Genomic DNA, 16,097 nt, shown 5'->3' on the forward strand with positions numbered 1-16,097 from the left:
GAGAGAGAGAGAGATTGAAAGAATTTATATAGACTTTTATATACACTTGAGTCAAAAACGCTATATTCGGTCAAGGCAGTTCTTCGTGTCTAATATTTCTTGTGAATTTATACAATTTATAGTGCCATATCAAATCATAACTGTACGCTGATTAATTTGTCGAAACATTCAGTCCTAAATCAAGAAATTGGAATAGTAATAATCACAAATTAATTGACAGGCAATTTAGTATGATTGATAAGTATATTTATTTTATAGAAAGCTGTTAATGATTTGACGCTAATAAGCATCTTAAAAACTGTAAACAATTTATTGTGAAAAATACTATTCCAACCGAAATTCGAAATCGGATCTCTTATATTCCGTCTTGACATTCTGCCAGTTTTATCACTGAAGCATGTGATAATATTAATTGCAATAATAAATATATATAGATTAGAACATCTTTTTCAAGCGACATAAACAATATTAAGGGAAAATCGATCAATGAGATTAAACACATATGAAAGAAGATTAGATTTCTGGATAACAATCTATTTTCAATCATGGAGGATTCCAAATAATGAATAAATATGAACGAGAATAAAAATTTAAAATAAGATAATGAAGAAATGTTGATCCTACTAATTCAATTTATTATTCTGCTAAACACCGACGCCTTTAAATATAATTATTTCTTCATAACAAAAATAATTATGGCAAATCGCTTCCTTGATTCTTCTTCAAGATATCTCGTTAGAGAAGAGGTAGCTCGATCAACGATGTGCGAGGGTTAAATGCCTGTAGTCGAGGACTTAATTGATAGGAGCGGAAGGATTAATTTTGAATCCGATCCACGCGCTGCTTCAAAGATCCAGCGTGGCGTGCCGGCGCTAGGCAGGCTAGGCTACGCGTGCTACATATTGTACATAACGCGTATATAACGCCGAAACATCCAGCGGCCATCATGGCTCTGGTCTCTCTCGCTTATCAGCGCGGAGGGAGAGGAGAGATCTGTCGGGTCGATACTTGGAGTTGTGAAACGAGGAAGTCCGTATAAGCGCGTGTATACCCCACCGAACGGCACTGGCGTGGAGGGGACGAAAGGGAGCTCGTTCACCACCTCCTTGTTTCGGTGCTCGCCGACGATTGGTCGTGGCAGCGTAGCGCGTCATTGGGTAGACGTTGCCGTTGGATGAAAAAGGACGAAAGGTTCCAACGGACCTAAGAATATACCTGTCACACGGTCGCGTATCCCGTAGAACTAGAGGGAGGGGCGAGAGAAGAGAGAAGGGTGGGAGAGGGTGAGATTAAGGGCGAGCAGGGACTATAAGCGGACAAATCGGACCCTTTCGTTTCGACTTCGGTATCATTCGGCCCGTACATACATACTTGCGACCTGTTTCACCCTCGGTGTTAAGTCGGATAGACTTGGATAGATCGCCGGGCATCGTTCAATGTCCGCGGTATCGTTAGACGAAGGTATAACAATCAAGGCATTATTATAGTCTACTTCGCGATGAGTTGTTTCGTACGTGTCGACAGGATGCTTTTAACAGGCAATTAAAAAGTATCGAAACTGCAGTGAAAATGCAATAATTTAAGATAATGATCTTATATCAACAATTTTAACTTCGAATTAAATTAATGATCACATGATTTAGGCCCGATTGCATAGTTACTTTGACTTTGAGCAAAGCTTACAATTTTTTCTATCTCTGTCTTTTTTTCGTTTTAAAAACGAGACAGAGAAAGTTTTAAGTCTTGCTTAAAATCAAAGTAAAGTTGATACCTTCAAAATAGCCTTAGTCTTATTTCGCGGTGTACGATTTTCCATATCTATAATTTATATTTCTTACTATCTGATAGGTATACTTCCTAAATTCTTTGGAATCAAATTTCATTCTAAAGAATAAAAAATGTAGTCTTGAAAAAGAATGGCTCCATTTTCAATATTTAAGAGTGAGATTTCATTCTTTAGAGTGAGATTCACTCTTAAAAGTTTAGAGAGTATGCGGATACATATATTTTAAAGTTCGAGGAATAGCGAATTAACCGCGATTATTATCTTCGAAAATGCTCTCATTCGAGAAACGCTGCACAGCGGGACTTTCGTAAATATATTTAGTACGGAAGAGTATTGTCGTATTGTCTTGATGCAGTAGTTCAGTAGCGATCGAGTCAGGCAACAAAGAGAGGGTTCCGCTTCACCACCTCTCGCTCCGTTTCTCGTCGATGATTGGCGGTAGCGAAGGAAAGGATCGTGGCGACGAAGGCGACGACGAGGAGGACGAAGGTGGTGGAAAGAGAGTATCGTAGTGGGAGGGACATAGGTACACGCGCCAAGATACATGGTCGGTAAAAAGGACGGAGAAATCTTCCCCTCGACCCTTGCAACCCCTTTTCCAAGAACGCAATGTGAATCGTGAACCGCCATCATCAAGCATTCATAACGTACAGCAGCGTATTTGTCAGAGGGACTTCCTCAGTCTTCTCTTTCTCTCATCAGAGATGCTGAGAATCTTTTCTGTCATGAAAGAAATGTAACAACGACGTTAAAAATTGAATGCCTGTGATGAATTAAATATTCAAATGCAGACACACAAATGTTCAATAATTATATATTCTCTATTATATATTCTCGCGCTTTCAAAGGAAAACTTTCAGGAAGTCAAATAGGTCATTATAATTTATTTTCTTTTATTAGTCATAAAAAATTATTTTAGATTAAGACATTATTCATATAACATTCTTAAAGGACTTTGCATTTAATCATGCATTGTGCATACAAATTAAGATATAGTTATCAAAAATAAATAGTTTAGCTGCACTGAAAAAAAAATATAGTCAATTTTAATTAATTTTAATTAATTGAATACTGCTAACTAAATATTTATTAAATATAAAGATATATTTATTTGATACAAGAAATGTTAATTTGATTTAATAATATTTTTTTTTATTGAATGATATGATAAATATTTACTTACTGTAAGTAAATGTTTAGTTGACAATATTGAACTAAATATTTATTAAAATTAACTATATTTTTTTTCAGTATGTAGATAAAGATATTATCTTTTCAGTCCGATTAGATCCAAAATTCTTCAAATGGTGCTACGGCAAAATGTTCAATTTTTATGATTTTATTATCTAAGGAAACTTTTCATCAGCATTTCATAATCTACAAAACAGCATAGTTTCAGTCAATTTGATCTTTAAAAATTTAATATCATTTGAATGACTAAGCGCTCTTGGAAACAAAGAGTGTAATTCATAGAATGATAAATGATATCGAACATTTCATTTCCAAAGTTTTTCTGTAGATTCAAACACACCGTGTTTATACTTCAAACTTATTTGGAAATATCAATTATGTTTCTTGAAGCAAAGTCCACGGTTTTATCCGATTCTAGAATTGGAAAGAGATGAGAAACAAATTGAATCTCGGTTGAGAGTTAACCGTGAGTTGTGTAACTGGGCCTTAATCATAATTCATTGTCTCTTTCCAATTCTAGAATTGGAAAGAGACAATGAATAAGTTGAATCTCGATTAAGAGTTAACCGTGAATTGGACCTAAATTAAGCTGGTGGCACACGATGCTTGTTTTCTTTTGGATTGCTAGCTGGATTAGAATCTTGCCACCGTATTGACTGCAGTGTTGATAGTGCCAACATCACAGTCGACAATACGATGACAAGATTTTAATCCAGCTAGCAATCTATCAAAAAGACAAGAATCGTATGTCGCCGGCTTTAGTCTATTTGCAAGATTAGTTAATCTCGCTTTTTGTAGATAAATTTTTTTTCTCAGCTGCGGGGTATCTTATTTTTAGGAAAATTTATATAGTAAGAAGAATGATAAGAATTAAAAGTAAAAATGAAAAATTGTAAACATGTATTCGAAAGGTCCATAAATGATGAAATATTTAATAGCTGATGGGATATTGTAATCAATCCGGATAAATGTAATTTATTGCAATAGGCATTTTCAAATAATAAGTTTAACATAATGTTCGTTGCAGAAATAATATTGTAACATAATAGTTACGAAGGTAAAGAAACTAAAGGGCAATAAAAAAAACCGAAATTTTTTTCTCAACTCTTATTATATTTTTAAATCTTTTGTTGTATTAATTACGTCTTGTAAGTTTCTAGAATCAGTATACTTCCATAAAAATTTAAAAGAATTTATTCTAAAAGCTTAGAACGCTCGTATTGAATGTTATATCATATATCCGGGTCGAGGCCGATATAATATTTTTTCGCAATAAAATTAATTATTTAATATATCATTCAGCATTATTAAGATCGTATAAATTTACACAGAATTATACGAGAGAGAGAGAGAGAGAGAGAGAGAGTATTTTTTCTTTGATTTTTCTCTCAATTATTGATCATAAACATGAAAATTATTATTTCAATGTTGCAAATAAATCGTTATTACTTAGTTATTACTTACTTAGTTATTACTTACAGCATTATTATATGTAGAGTCCGACCGAAATTTCGATTTAAAATCAGAATTTTGATTTGATTTCGGCCGAAATTAAAAGAAAATTTCAGTGGATAAAGTACATCGTACAAGTTGCAATGCACTGATAAACCAAAAAACAATTGTTCAATTTTAGCTATTAACTCGTTGATCGAATTTAAAACAATTTGAGTACAAACTTTGATGTGATCCTAATAATAGATTTGATTTCTTCAAAAGTTGAGGATGCAATATTATTATATTATTAATAATAGTAAAAGAATAGATATTTTAATAAAATTTCGTTTTTTAAAGAATATATAAATTTATCATGATTTCTAAAAATCAAACGGTTTCTGTAGAATTAATCCAAAAATGTCAATTTCAACTCCGGCCGAAAAAAATGTACCTCCGTTAGCTTCTCTCTTCCTCTTTTTTTTTGTAAGAGCTTATCTAAGTTTAACAAATTTCGATTTCGTTTTCGGCCAAATATTTTCGGCCGTAGGGCAAAATGTGATATCGGACTCTAATTATATGTAACATTATTTAGATGTAATGAAAACAGAGAAAATTGCATGAATGAGAGAGAATTAATAAATGAGAGAGAAAGAGAGATGTGCGATGGTCAAATAATAGCGAGAGGAAAGGAAGGGAACTATAAAAGAAATCTTATAAAATAGTGATGTGTAGCGAGGAGTAGAAATAATTAAGATATCACAAATAGATACGTGTAGAAGTGTTTCACTGCTCATAGTACATACCAGCGCGTGAATTTCAGGGATAGGGAATAGAGAAGTGGAGATAGTCCCGTCGAACGTCAAAACTAGATTAATCGCGAGATCGTCGCTTTATCCCAGCAAATAATTTTCCAAAACCGACGATTACAGTCTGGTGTCCAGAGTTCGGCTCCATATACATCGTGCATGAAAGAGAACAACGTGGCGCGCAATGACTGCGGCACGTGCTGACATATGGGTTTCCGGGGCTTTGCTTGTCTGGTCTAGTCGCGGCCGGGGTCTTTGTGCGGGGGTGGTAAATGGGATGTCATCGTGTTAAATGGCCCCTGATGCCCAACGACAGCCTCGGACGCGGTCCATTGAAAAGCGCCGGGCCAGGCCAATTCTTGCGGCTAATTCACGCCGTTTATACGTTTAATTGCCCTTGCCACCTGGACCACCGTGCGCGAGAACATTAGGAACGAGATTCGATCCGAGTCCGTTTAACGGGCGCATTTAGCATGTGCCTCTCCCTCCCCCTTTCTCTCTTTCTTTCTCTCTCTCTTTCTCTCTTTCTCTTTCTTGTCGGAGTTATTGATTTACGAAAGAGCGCCTCTTTCCGGTACGTGCACATCAAGGTACTCGGATGTATTTAAGATTGCCAGACAAACTACCCGATAATGTATAAGTTAACGTTTTATAGCTCTCAGCCACGAAGTAGCAATAACGTTGGCGGTGTCGAAATGATATCGCAATACCGATTCTATTAACAGCATCTATATAATTGTCTTTTTTTTTTAAGATTTTTTATTGAAGGGCATTAATTTTTTCAGATTCTGTGTATTAATTATTGTAATGTACATCAAATTTGAAAACATCACCGTTATCTGTTGAAATTGTTTAATTTTATCGACATCATCTGAGACTAGATGTACATAACAAATATATATGTTAAAAAAATAGTCAACATTAAAAAAAAATTAATTGTTTAAGTATAAATTACTTACTTATTAAAGTGCTTGAATTGAATTAAAAAAAAATTGTTAACATGATTCTATTAAAATCAAATCTGAAGGGGTTAACGCAATTGTAATTATAGTTTCAAATTTACTTCGCTGAAGTAAAACAAATTAAGGAGAAATATCAGCAATTCGCTCGAAACAACTCTTGTATCGTTCTGATCTATCTGCTTCGTTAAAGAGACGCATGGGATAGAAACGTATATACTTAATATCGCACAGCTCTAGTTTTAATATTTTAAAGATAATGTAACGAGAAAAAAAGCGCGCGCGTGTCCGGAATTAATTCCCATTGCCAGTAGGAGGAAACGATGCACGCTTCTCGTCAAAGTGTCGTCGTTATCAACGTCCTGCTCGTTTCCTCGCTTGACGGGTCGTAAATCGCGGTATCGACGGCTCGCGAGAGTGAGAAAAAAAAGGGCGACGTGACCGAACGTTGACGGAAAAAGGAGAGGAATTGATGGAGCACTGAAACTTCGTGTGGGGTTTTCGGGAAAGGAAATCCGCGGCTTGTAACCGAAAAACGTGCACGGTGAAAGCTATAAGGAAATTTGTGAAATGTTTCCCATAAAAAAAACGACCGATCGTTAGAAAAGAAAAAGATCAAAAGAAAAGTAGAGATAAAGCATATCGATAAATCTGAAGGTGATCCATTGAGATCAATAGACATTTTATTTCACTGTGATTATATCACGAAAGGAATTCGTATATTTTTATTTCAATTTATAAAATAATCGATTTTTCAATTTATCTTAAATTCTTGAAATTTTAATTCATCTTTTTTTTTATTTCTTTCAAATTATGAATCAAATAAATTTGCACGAAAAGTATTATTCTGCTATAAAGAAAGATCTGTACGTAGTTATGCGAGAAATAGTTCAATCAAGTGAAACGACTGAATAAATTATCCATTTAATTGTCGTTTGTTCTGTGATAATTAAATCGAGTTCTAGAACTGCATAAAATGAAAAAGAAAATAATATAAAATAAGAGATATTCAATACTAAAATATCTTTACTACATAGTGCAAGAATAATTAATAAATAATTATTTACAAAAAACAGAAGAAAATGTAAATTATATAGCAGCATTGACTGATTAGGCATTGAGGTTAGATAACATTAATAATATCAGGTAAAATCAGGCACGGAATAAGCAAGTAATTAACGAGACGAAGAAAAGAAATAAGCGAAAGAGAGAAAGAGAAAAATAGTGGATTGCCTGGGTTGCGATCTCTAGCAGGAAAATGAATGCCATAAATAAAGTCGGCCGGCCAATAATTCCGTCGCGATCGAGCGACGAGAGTTTTTCATCGGATCACGCGCGAGAAAGAATGGAACAGGACGGTGGAAGAGTAAGAGGAGGCAGAGGAGGATCGAGGTGGAGGAGGCAGAGGAGGAGGAGGAGGAGAAAGAGGAAAAGCGGAAACGCGCGATGTAGGAGGATAGACTGGGTGGCGTTCGGGCAGTTTGTAATCAAATTGAAAATTCCCAGCGCGGAGGAGACCGATGAAAGAGTAACCAACGGACGCGATCGAAACGGGTCGTCCACGGGTCGCCGTCACGTGACGACGGATAAACGGAGAACCAGGGTATATCTCGCACCGCTTCTCCGTAGAGCCGCGTTACCTAACTTCCATCCCCCCCCCCCTCTCTCTCTCTCTATCTCCTTTCTCCCTTCCCCTCTCGTCCAGGACCACCCTCGCACACTGGATTTCCCTGGGGGGCGGTGGGCGCCGATGGGGGCCGTCGGGTAAAAAGTTCGTGCGAGCAATTCAGCATCACCGAGATTCCATTAGAGACACGCACGCGGGGATTGAAGCTGATATAATTTCGATAAATTCACCAATTTCGACGCTATAATCGCGTAGAAATGATCCTCATATTTATTCCTATTATTATGGATACATTTCCGTGCTTACAATGGAAATCACACACGAAATATAATTACATCCATTAAAATATGTATGTAGTTATTTGTATACGCACAAGTATTTATATAATTAATCTTTCTCTAGCAATAAGGAGTCTTTTAAGGAATAATCGATTTTTATTGAATTTTAAGAATTTAAAAAAAAATGAATAGATAAACAGGATTTCGTCTTTTAAAAAACCTTGGTAACGTCCAGTTTGGTAATGTTCTTGTTGTTCGACTTTTATTATGATAAAAATTTGTTAAAGATTTCACAAGTAAGTATACAATAATCTTTTCAGATTTTTATACATATAATTTAAAAATAATTTAAAAAATCTGCAATGAGGACCTCAACGATCCAGATTGCAGAGAATGAGCGAAAATTTCATATTGCTGTTAAAGAGTTAAAAAATAATATTTCAAAATTATTAATATATATAGTATATTAGTATCATATTAAAATCTATTCTGCAAATATGTTAAATAAATAAAAAAAAACGGGGATCTTTCCGATAAATAAAATTAAGTTGCTATACTCATTTAAGAATCAAATCAATGGCGCCATCTAATGAGAAAAGTATTTACTATTTTTGTTGGTAATTATAAATGTCGATATCTTCTTCAGATAAAATTGCTAGTTATTTTATCGACTACCTATAATTTTGTTAAAGTTTCATAAGAAAATGCATAAATTCTAAAAATTTTCAAAAATTGCATTTCTAGAAATTCGGAATTTCAAATTAGAATAATTAAGAATCTTAAAAGTTGATAAAGTATTAGGAGAATATAATCGACAAAAGGAGATTACACTAACCAAAATTTAAAAGTTTTCTTCGTTTCTAAGAATTTTCTATATTTCCCAAAATTTTTTAAGACAAAATAAACTAACGAACAGTTTAAATTAAAAATTTATAGATATTTTCATTGAAGTTTTATATTATACAATATTTTATGATATATATTGCGTACCTGTTTACGAGAAAGAATTATGTATAAAAAGTATTTATTTTAATAATGACCACTTGAGCTGTTCTTTAGCTGATTGCAATACCTAGAATAAAAAACAATTCTCGTCAAATATGTGAATCAAAATTGTAAACTTGTAACTTGAAAAAAAAAAATAACATTAAAATGAGGTATACCTGCGCTACTGTTTGTTCTCCAAGTGGAATGTCATCCGTTCGCAGTGCTACCCTCTGCACCACACTCGTCGCGTCCGCATCCAAAATTATACTGAAAAGATAAATTTTTATTTTGTTATATTACATTGATTAAAAATTAACTGATTGTTCTATTTACCCGCCATCGCAAATTTCATCCATCGCTAGCATTACTATGTCCAAGCTATCCAATACTGCTCTCTTCTCCACATTCTTTCTGAGAATCGAGCTAACCGAGTCATACAGGCAGTTTAGGACACTCATTAAGATCAACTGAAACAAGCCCAATAAATTAATCTATGATAATATTCGAAATACTTGACAGAGTTGTGTATACAAACTTCGTTTTCATGTGAGCTGCCCATAACATAGAAAAACAAATCAACGTTACTTCTGTAGACGCAAGTCAAACCATCTAACATGATGATCTCTGCATTTGCTCGGTGTGTTTTACTAAACAGATTTTTCTCGAAGGTTTTTTGCTCCTTTGATGTTGGAAACACATTTTTATCATAGTACTTTGCCAGTATCCTGTTGCCATCATTGTCAAGGATGGCCATTCCTTTCACTGTATACAACGTGGGCTCCTAAAATTATTTTCTGAATTCAATTTTGTGAGTAATAAAACTACACATATCTTCACAAACGAAAACATAGTAGAATATCTAATAGAATATGTATGCAGTGCAAGATTTTGATTAATTAAGCAGACCAAAATCAATGTTTTTTTCTTTTCCTTTTCCCTTTCAAGAATGATGCAAAAAATAAAACTATACAATAGAGTGAATTAAACATAAAAATCGATTTTACCATGTGACTCATTCGAAATTGAGTTAGGAATAAGTTCGTTGTGCCACGTTTAGGTTATGTTAAGCAACTTCAAAATATTTACTGCGGTTTTCTCGCGCGAACATATCACAATGTATTTATCACAAATATAAGCTTCAAGGTTTTTTTAATTGACATATATGGCAAAATAATTGATATTTGTCTTAAAAACCTACCAATAGTTGACCATCCATGTTTATGTCAAATTGATTTTGACGTGTCCATCAGAAACCAGTGTTACTAACTGTTTAAATATAAATTTCCCTAGAATAATATTCGTAGGAAGAAAAAAATTTCAATTACAATTCTCGATTACTTAAATATTTTCTTATAATAAGAATTTTCATGAATCTCATTTAAATTCTTTCAAATATTCTAACAATAATATATTATTTTAATTACAATATCTCAACATACATGTAAAAATATTTCATATAATGCATGTAAATCATACACGTATTATAATTATATATATTATTAAATTTTATTATAGTCTAACTTTATATGATAAATATACTAAAAGATTATATTTATACATGTACATGTGCGTGTAATGATCTTTAATTAGAGACATAACGGTCATTCTTTACTTATTGTGGAAACTTAGTTGCGGAAAAAGACATATTTTTCTTCGACGAACACTAATCCTTCTTTAGAACCTTCGTAAGTTTGCGGAAGAATTCTGGTCCGTTCCAGTAACCTCTGTATGTAAAAACCGTATGTAGTAATATGTACAAAAATTTAGCTAAAGATTACACATGTATACATTTGTGATGTCTATTAGGTGTACAACTTTGCTTCCGCCGTTTTCCTATAGATGGCTTTAGCGGTAAGTGGTGGTCGAAATAAATAGATCATAGACGTCATACAATAAACTTGGGCATCTGTCAACATAACCCCATAGAAACATTAGTCGCATTAGTTTGTGTCTGCATTATAAAGTTATTCTCGATTGAAAATGTCAGTTTACGAGCCAAATTCTCGTCATTTGCGGGAGGTTTTAATTTTTTGCTTCAATATGAAGAAATCTGCGGCTGAGGCTCATCGAATGTTCTCAAATACTTATGGTGAGGCCACTATTAGTGAAAGAACGTGTCGTGAGTGGTTTCAACGCTTCAAGAACGGTGATTTTGACGTCGAAGACCAGCATAGCGGTGGAAGAGAGAAGGTTTTCGAAGATGCAGAATTGGAAGCATTACTTGAGCAAGACTCATGTCAAAATCAAGAAGAATTGGCACGATCATTAGGAGTGACTCAACAAGCCATTTCAAAACGCCTCAAAGCCATGGGAATGATTCAGAAGCAAGGAAATTGGGTGCCGTACGAATTGAAGCCGAGAGATGTTGAACGGCGTTTGTTTGCTTGTGAACAGCTGCTTGAAAGGCAAAGACGGAAGGGATTTCTGCATCGCATTGTGACTGGGGACGAAAAATGGGTTCATTACGATAATCCCAAGCGCAGAAAATCATGGGGAGTTCTCGGCCATGCTTCCACGTCGACAGCCAAACCGAATATTCACGGCTCCAAGGTCATGCTCTGTATTTGGTGGGACCAGCTCGGCGTAGTATATTATGAACTGTTAAAACCGACTGAAACAATCACAGGCGATCGGTATCGAACGCAATTGATGCGTTTGAGCCGAGCATTGAAAGACAAACGGCCGCAATACAACGAGAGACACGATAAAGTGATTTTGCAGCATGACAATGCTCGACCCCATGTTGCGAAAGTAGTCAAGACATACTTGGAAACATTGAAATGGGAAGTCCTACCTCACCCGCCATATTCTCCAGACGTTACTCCCTCTAACTATCACTTGTTTCGATCAATGGCACATGGCCTGGCTGATCAGCACTTCCAGTCTTATGAAGAAGTAAAAAATTGGATCGATTCATGGATAGCCTCAAAAAATGACCAGTTTTTTCGACGCGGGATTTGTACGCTACCCGAAAGATGGGAGAAAGTAGTGGCCAGCGATGGACAATATTTTGAATCATAAATGTATAACCAGTTTTTTACAATAAAGCCTCGAATTTCGGAAAAAAAACAGCGGAAGTAAAATTGTACACCTAATATTTAAATTATCTCACCTTAACATTAAGTGCCAGTATATAAATGGAAATAGATATTTCTTTAACAAAAACATGACGTAAAATTCTTTGCTTTGATTCACTGGAAAAGTTTCCTTTGGTTGTAAATTATAGTCAAACTCTGCTAGAATGCACTTGCCATAACCAGTAACTAATGGGCATGATGCGTAGCCATCATAAGCCATCATCATTGGTTTGCCAGCCAAATCATCCAATATATTCTGGTACAACACTTTTCCCTGTGCGGCTATTTAACAAACGTGATATAAGTATATAATCACAATATTTTACTGTTTCTTAAATTTAAAATATATATTATATATATTATTTCTTTACCTATTGCAGCCATTGTCTTAGAATTTGGTGTACTTGTGCAATCACCTATACCAAATATATTTGGATATTTCGTATGTCGTAGCGTTTTAGGATCAACGCAGAGAAATCCGGCTTCGTTAGTCAACTCTGGATGTTTTTTCAAAACTGAAGGTGGTCCCATTGGGGGCGTCACATGGAGAAAGGAATACTAATACAATAACAAGAATATTAAATTTATATCGGTAATATTTAATCTTTTATAAATAAATATACTGATCATATTATTGATAAAACATACTTCCTGAACTAATATCTCTCCCGGTGAGTTTAGTTTCTCGAATGTGGCTTGTCGTTTGCTCGGGTCTATCTTTACCAGATTCGTTTGAAGGTTGACAGTGATGTCTCTTTGTTTACAAATGTCCCAGAGGGAATCGGCATATTTTTTAACTGCGAATATAACTGGCAACGCAGTGTTATATACGACATCAATGTTATTTCGCAATTTGTGCTTTAAGTAAAAAAATAAATAATTAATTGAAAATTCTTCTTGCAAGTTAACATATAATTATACAGGCATACATTGCGGTAGTAATCCTCGGCAATATAAGTGATCTTTTGAGGTGCACCCGGGCATTTAACTGGAGTATTCGGTAACGTGAATATCGCAGTTCCTTGTCCAGTGTTTTTTATTTTCTGGTAAACATGGGGTACAGTATCAGGTCCGTAAATAGAACATACTTGTGCATCAGGATCATATACACTGTCCAACAGACCTGGAATCTATGAAAAATATTTTTGCATCGTTTTGTAAGTATATTATACAAAGTAAGTATATTATACAATTCAGTTACTATCTAATGTCTTACTTTGTCCCAATACAATTGCAAACCAAGTGCAATGATCATAATGTCATATTGTATAGTATCTCCATGATCTGTTGATACTTTGTTAGCGTTTGGTTGAAATTCGACGACGGAAGTTCTCAACCATTTCGCTTTCTTTGGCAAAACATCTTTCATATACTTTTTCGATGATTCATAAGAACTGATACCACCACCAACCAAAGTAAACAAGGGTTGATAATAATGTACCTAAAAAAATGTTTTTAAATTGTCGAATAAAAATATATAATGTGATTTTTATTTATTACATCATTGGATTCCAACACGATAACTTGCTCTGGATTATTGATTTTTCTTGACAGTTTTGCAGCCATTGAACAGCCAGCGGTACCACCTCCAATCACCAGGATTTTGCAACTAATGCGATAGATTTATGTATATTAAACTTAAATAAGTATTTATAGACGATTCTTTCATTTAAGATTGATTAAGTACAATCTAAAATACATCTTAAGACATCATGAATTAATTAAAGAGCTATATCAGTATTTTAAGACATTATTTAAGGTGCTCTTAAAACAAGAACAGACTATAAATACTTAATAAAGTAAGTAAGTAAGTAAGTAATACTTAATAAAGACTTATTTTCTGCTCATTATCAGTGAAACAAATTGTACTTACGAATGATGGATCTGCCTATATTCATTTCTAAGCGACATATACTTTGACAACATAAGATTGTGAGACAACAGTAGACGAGACATGATGTATTCTAAAAGTCAATCATGTGATTCTGTATAAAGAATAAATATGATTTGAGTGCCTGTAAAAAATTTGTTCAGCATATAAGATATGCATGACGCGATAAAAAAATGTTAACCCGAAGCCAGTAGGCCGATTCGAGACATCCATACCTTGTTTACATACGAGCGAATTTATTATTATAGGTTAATTTCTTATGTTTGTTCATCACTCATCACCCATAGCCATCTCGTGATATTGTGAACCACTCGAAAAAAAGATTAATCGAAAATCATAGCTTCGAAGGTACGCCGTCCACGTTGCAATCCTTCGCATATGTGACGTCTCGTGCATTATCACGAGTGAAAATTGTTACGATCTTGGAGGACCTCTTCATGCATAAAGACAAATTTACAAATACAGATATGGGACCTTCGAGGGCTTCTAGGACTTCTCAAAAGAATCGAACGACGCGAGAGGAAAAGAGATATGTATGTACATAAAAAATATTCAATTGGTTGATGAAATTTTTTAAATGTTCGAATAGCTCGAATATGTGTATATGTTTTGTGACTCGAGTATTATCTTAATCTTCGTTACTTTAAATATTTTTTTAGATAAAAAAATCATATGCTTATAATATTAATTATGATATATAGCGTGATATACGCTACATATCATAATTAACGCCTAAAAAAATGTTTTCAAATTATCGAATAAAAATACATAACGTGATTTTTATTTATTATTTATATCATTGGGTTTATTACTTACATGTTGGATACATATGAATTACTATAATACTTACTTTTCGAATATTTTTAAAATAGAGAATTTTTATGCTTTTATGCCAACTATGGATAAAGTACCGTAGATATTCGAAATCTCAAATTAATAGGTCAATTCTAATCAAAATCGTAAGACTCATAATTTGTTCTTGTAAAACTCGTAAGAACTTATAACTAATATTCTAATTTTATGCGTATATATCGTAAAACGTAAGATTATTCGTAAATATTTATGATTTCTTGTAAATCTTATGGCTAGTAAAAAGCTCTGTAAAAATATCGTATAAAGGTATATATATTTTAAAATTCTTATAAATCTTACGAGAATGTATTACGAACCTTACAATTTTGTTTAGAATTTAGGCATAAGTGTTAAAATCAAATTTACTTAATTATTTACAGTACAACGAATCAATGTTTCAAAAACTTTAAAATGTATTTTCCTTGCCTATTATATTTATAATGTTATATTTATTATATTTAAAAACCTTAAAAAGAATTTAGGGTGTCATATTATATTATAGATTCGGCATTGCTGTAGTATACGAAATTGATAACATCTTGAAATTTGAATCTTTATCGAGATTATTCGAAATTCTAATCGAGATACGTTTATATTGCAAAAAAAGATTAATTGATTACAAATGAAAAAGAGGGTGCTATCACATGACAGTCGGAATTTCGGAAAACGGAATCTTAGAAAAGTTATTCGACCAATCAGAATCATTTAAGTTTAACCCAACAAACGAGAGAATGGATTGAAATGAATTGAAATGGATTCAGATTTTCAGAAATATTGGTTCACGAATGTTGAAATGAATGCTTTTCAATCCTGAATGCATTTTTATTCATTTATAGGATCTCTACGCCTTTAAATCTAAAAATAATATTAGCTTTTTCTGTGTACAACACACAATTGTGAATACTGTTTAATTCAAAATTTTGAATAGGAAATGCAATTTTTCAATCCAATTGCATCCAATTGAATCCAATTAAATTCAAAAAAAGTATTCGCTATTTAAAATACGTATTCGAATAGAAAAAAATTTCAATCCATTTTAATCCATTCTCGTTTACTGGGTATTCATATACGAGATAAAAGGTAAAGAAAATCACCTCAGTCTGCCTTAGCGATAAAGAATGTGCTCTCTTTATTAAATTTTCGTTTTTTATAACTACACAGAAATGAATAACATATACGGAATAATTAAACGACTGTACAAACGCGCGA

At 33.6% G+C, this 16,097-nt stretch overlaps 2 protein-coding genes across 3 annotated transcripts; both read right to left on the reverse strand.

The window, feature by feature from the left end:
- Window positions 1-8,929: 8,929 nt before the first annotated feature.
- On the reverse strand, window positions 8,930-10,284 carry LOC105624255 (coatomer subunit zeta-1). 2 transcript variants are annotated; one of them, XM_012205614.1, is made up of 5 exons: window positions 10,267-10,284; window positions 9,604-9,849; window positions 9,402-9,535; window positions 9,245-9,335; window positions 8,930-9,153 (listed from the first exon to the last, which is right to left on the reverse strand). In XM_012205614.1, exons 1-5 carry the CDS (start codon window positions 10,282-10,284, stop codon window positions 9,106-9,108), a joined length of 537 nt encoding a protein of 178 aa, XP_012061004.1. In that variant the 3' UTR covers window positions 8,930-9,105. The 2 variants fall into 2 exon arrangements, with proteins under 2 accessions (XP_012061004.1, XP_012061005.1); XM_012205615.1 differs by having other exon boundaries at window positions 9,604-9,830; window positions 10,263-10,284.
- Window positions 10,285-10,731: 447 nt separating this feature from the next.
- Window positions 10,732-14,245, reverse strand: LOC105624256 (sulfide:quinone oxidoreductase, mitochondrial). Its single transcript, XM_012205616.1, has 9 exons — window positions 14,218-14,245; window positions 14,019-14,109; window positions 13,646-13,754; window positions 13,362-13,586; window positions 13,075-13,275; window positions 12,794-13,003; window positions 12,517-12,703; window positions 12,181-12,427; window positions 10,732-10,792 (listed from the first exon to the last, which is right to left on the reverse strand). The coding sequence occupies exons 1-9, from the start codon at window positions 14,243-14,245 to the stop codon at window positions 10,732-10,734; spliced, it is 1,359 nt and encodes a 452-aa protein (XP_012061006.1).
- Window positions 14,246-16,097: the final 1,852 nt, after the last annotated feature.

The sequence above is a fragment of the Atta cephalotes genome (genome assembly GCF_000143395.1).
Source record: "Atta cephalotes unplaced genomic scaffold scaffold00075, whole genome shotgun sequence".
In the NCBI taxonomy this organism is placed as follows: Eukaryota; Metazoa; Arthropoda; class Insecta; order Hymenoptera; family Formicidae; genus Atta; species Atta cephalotes.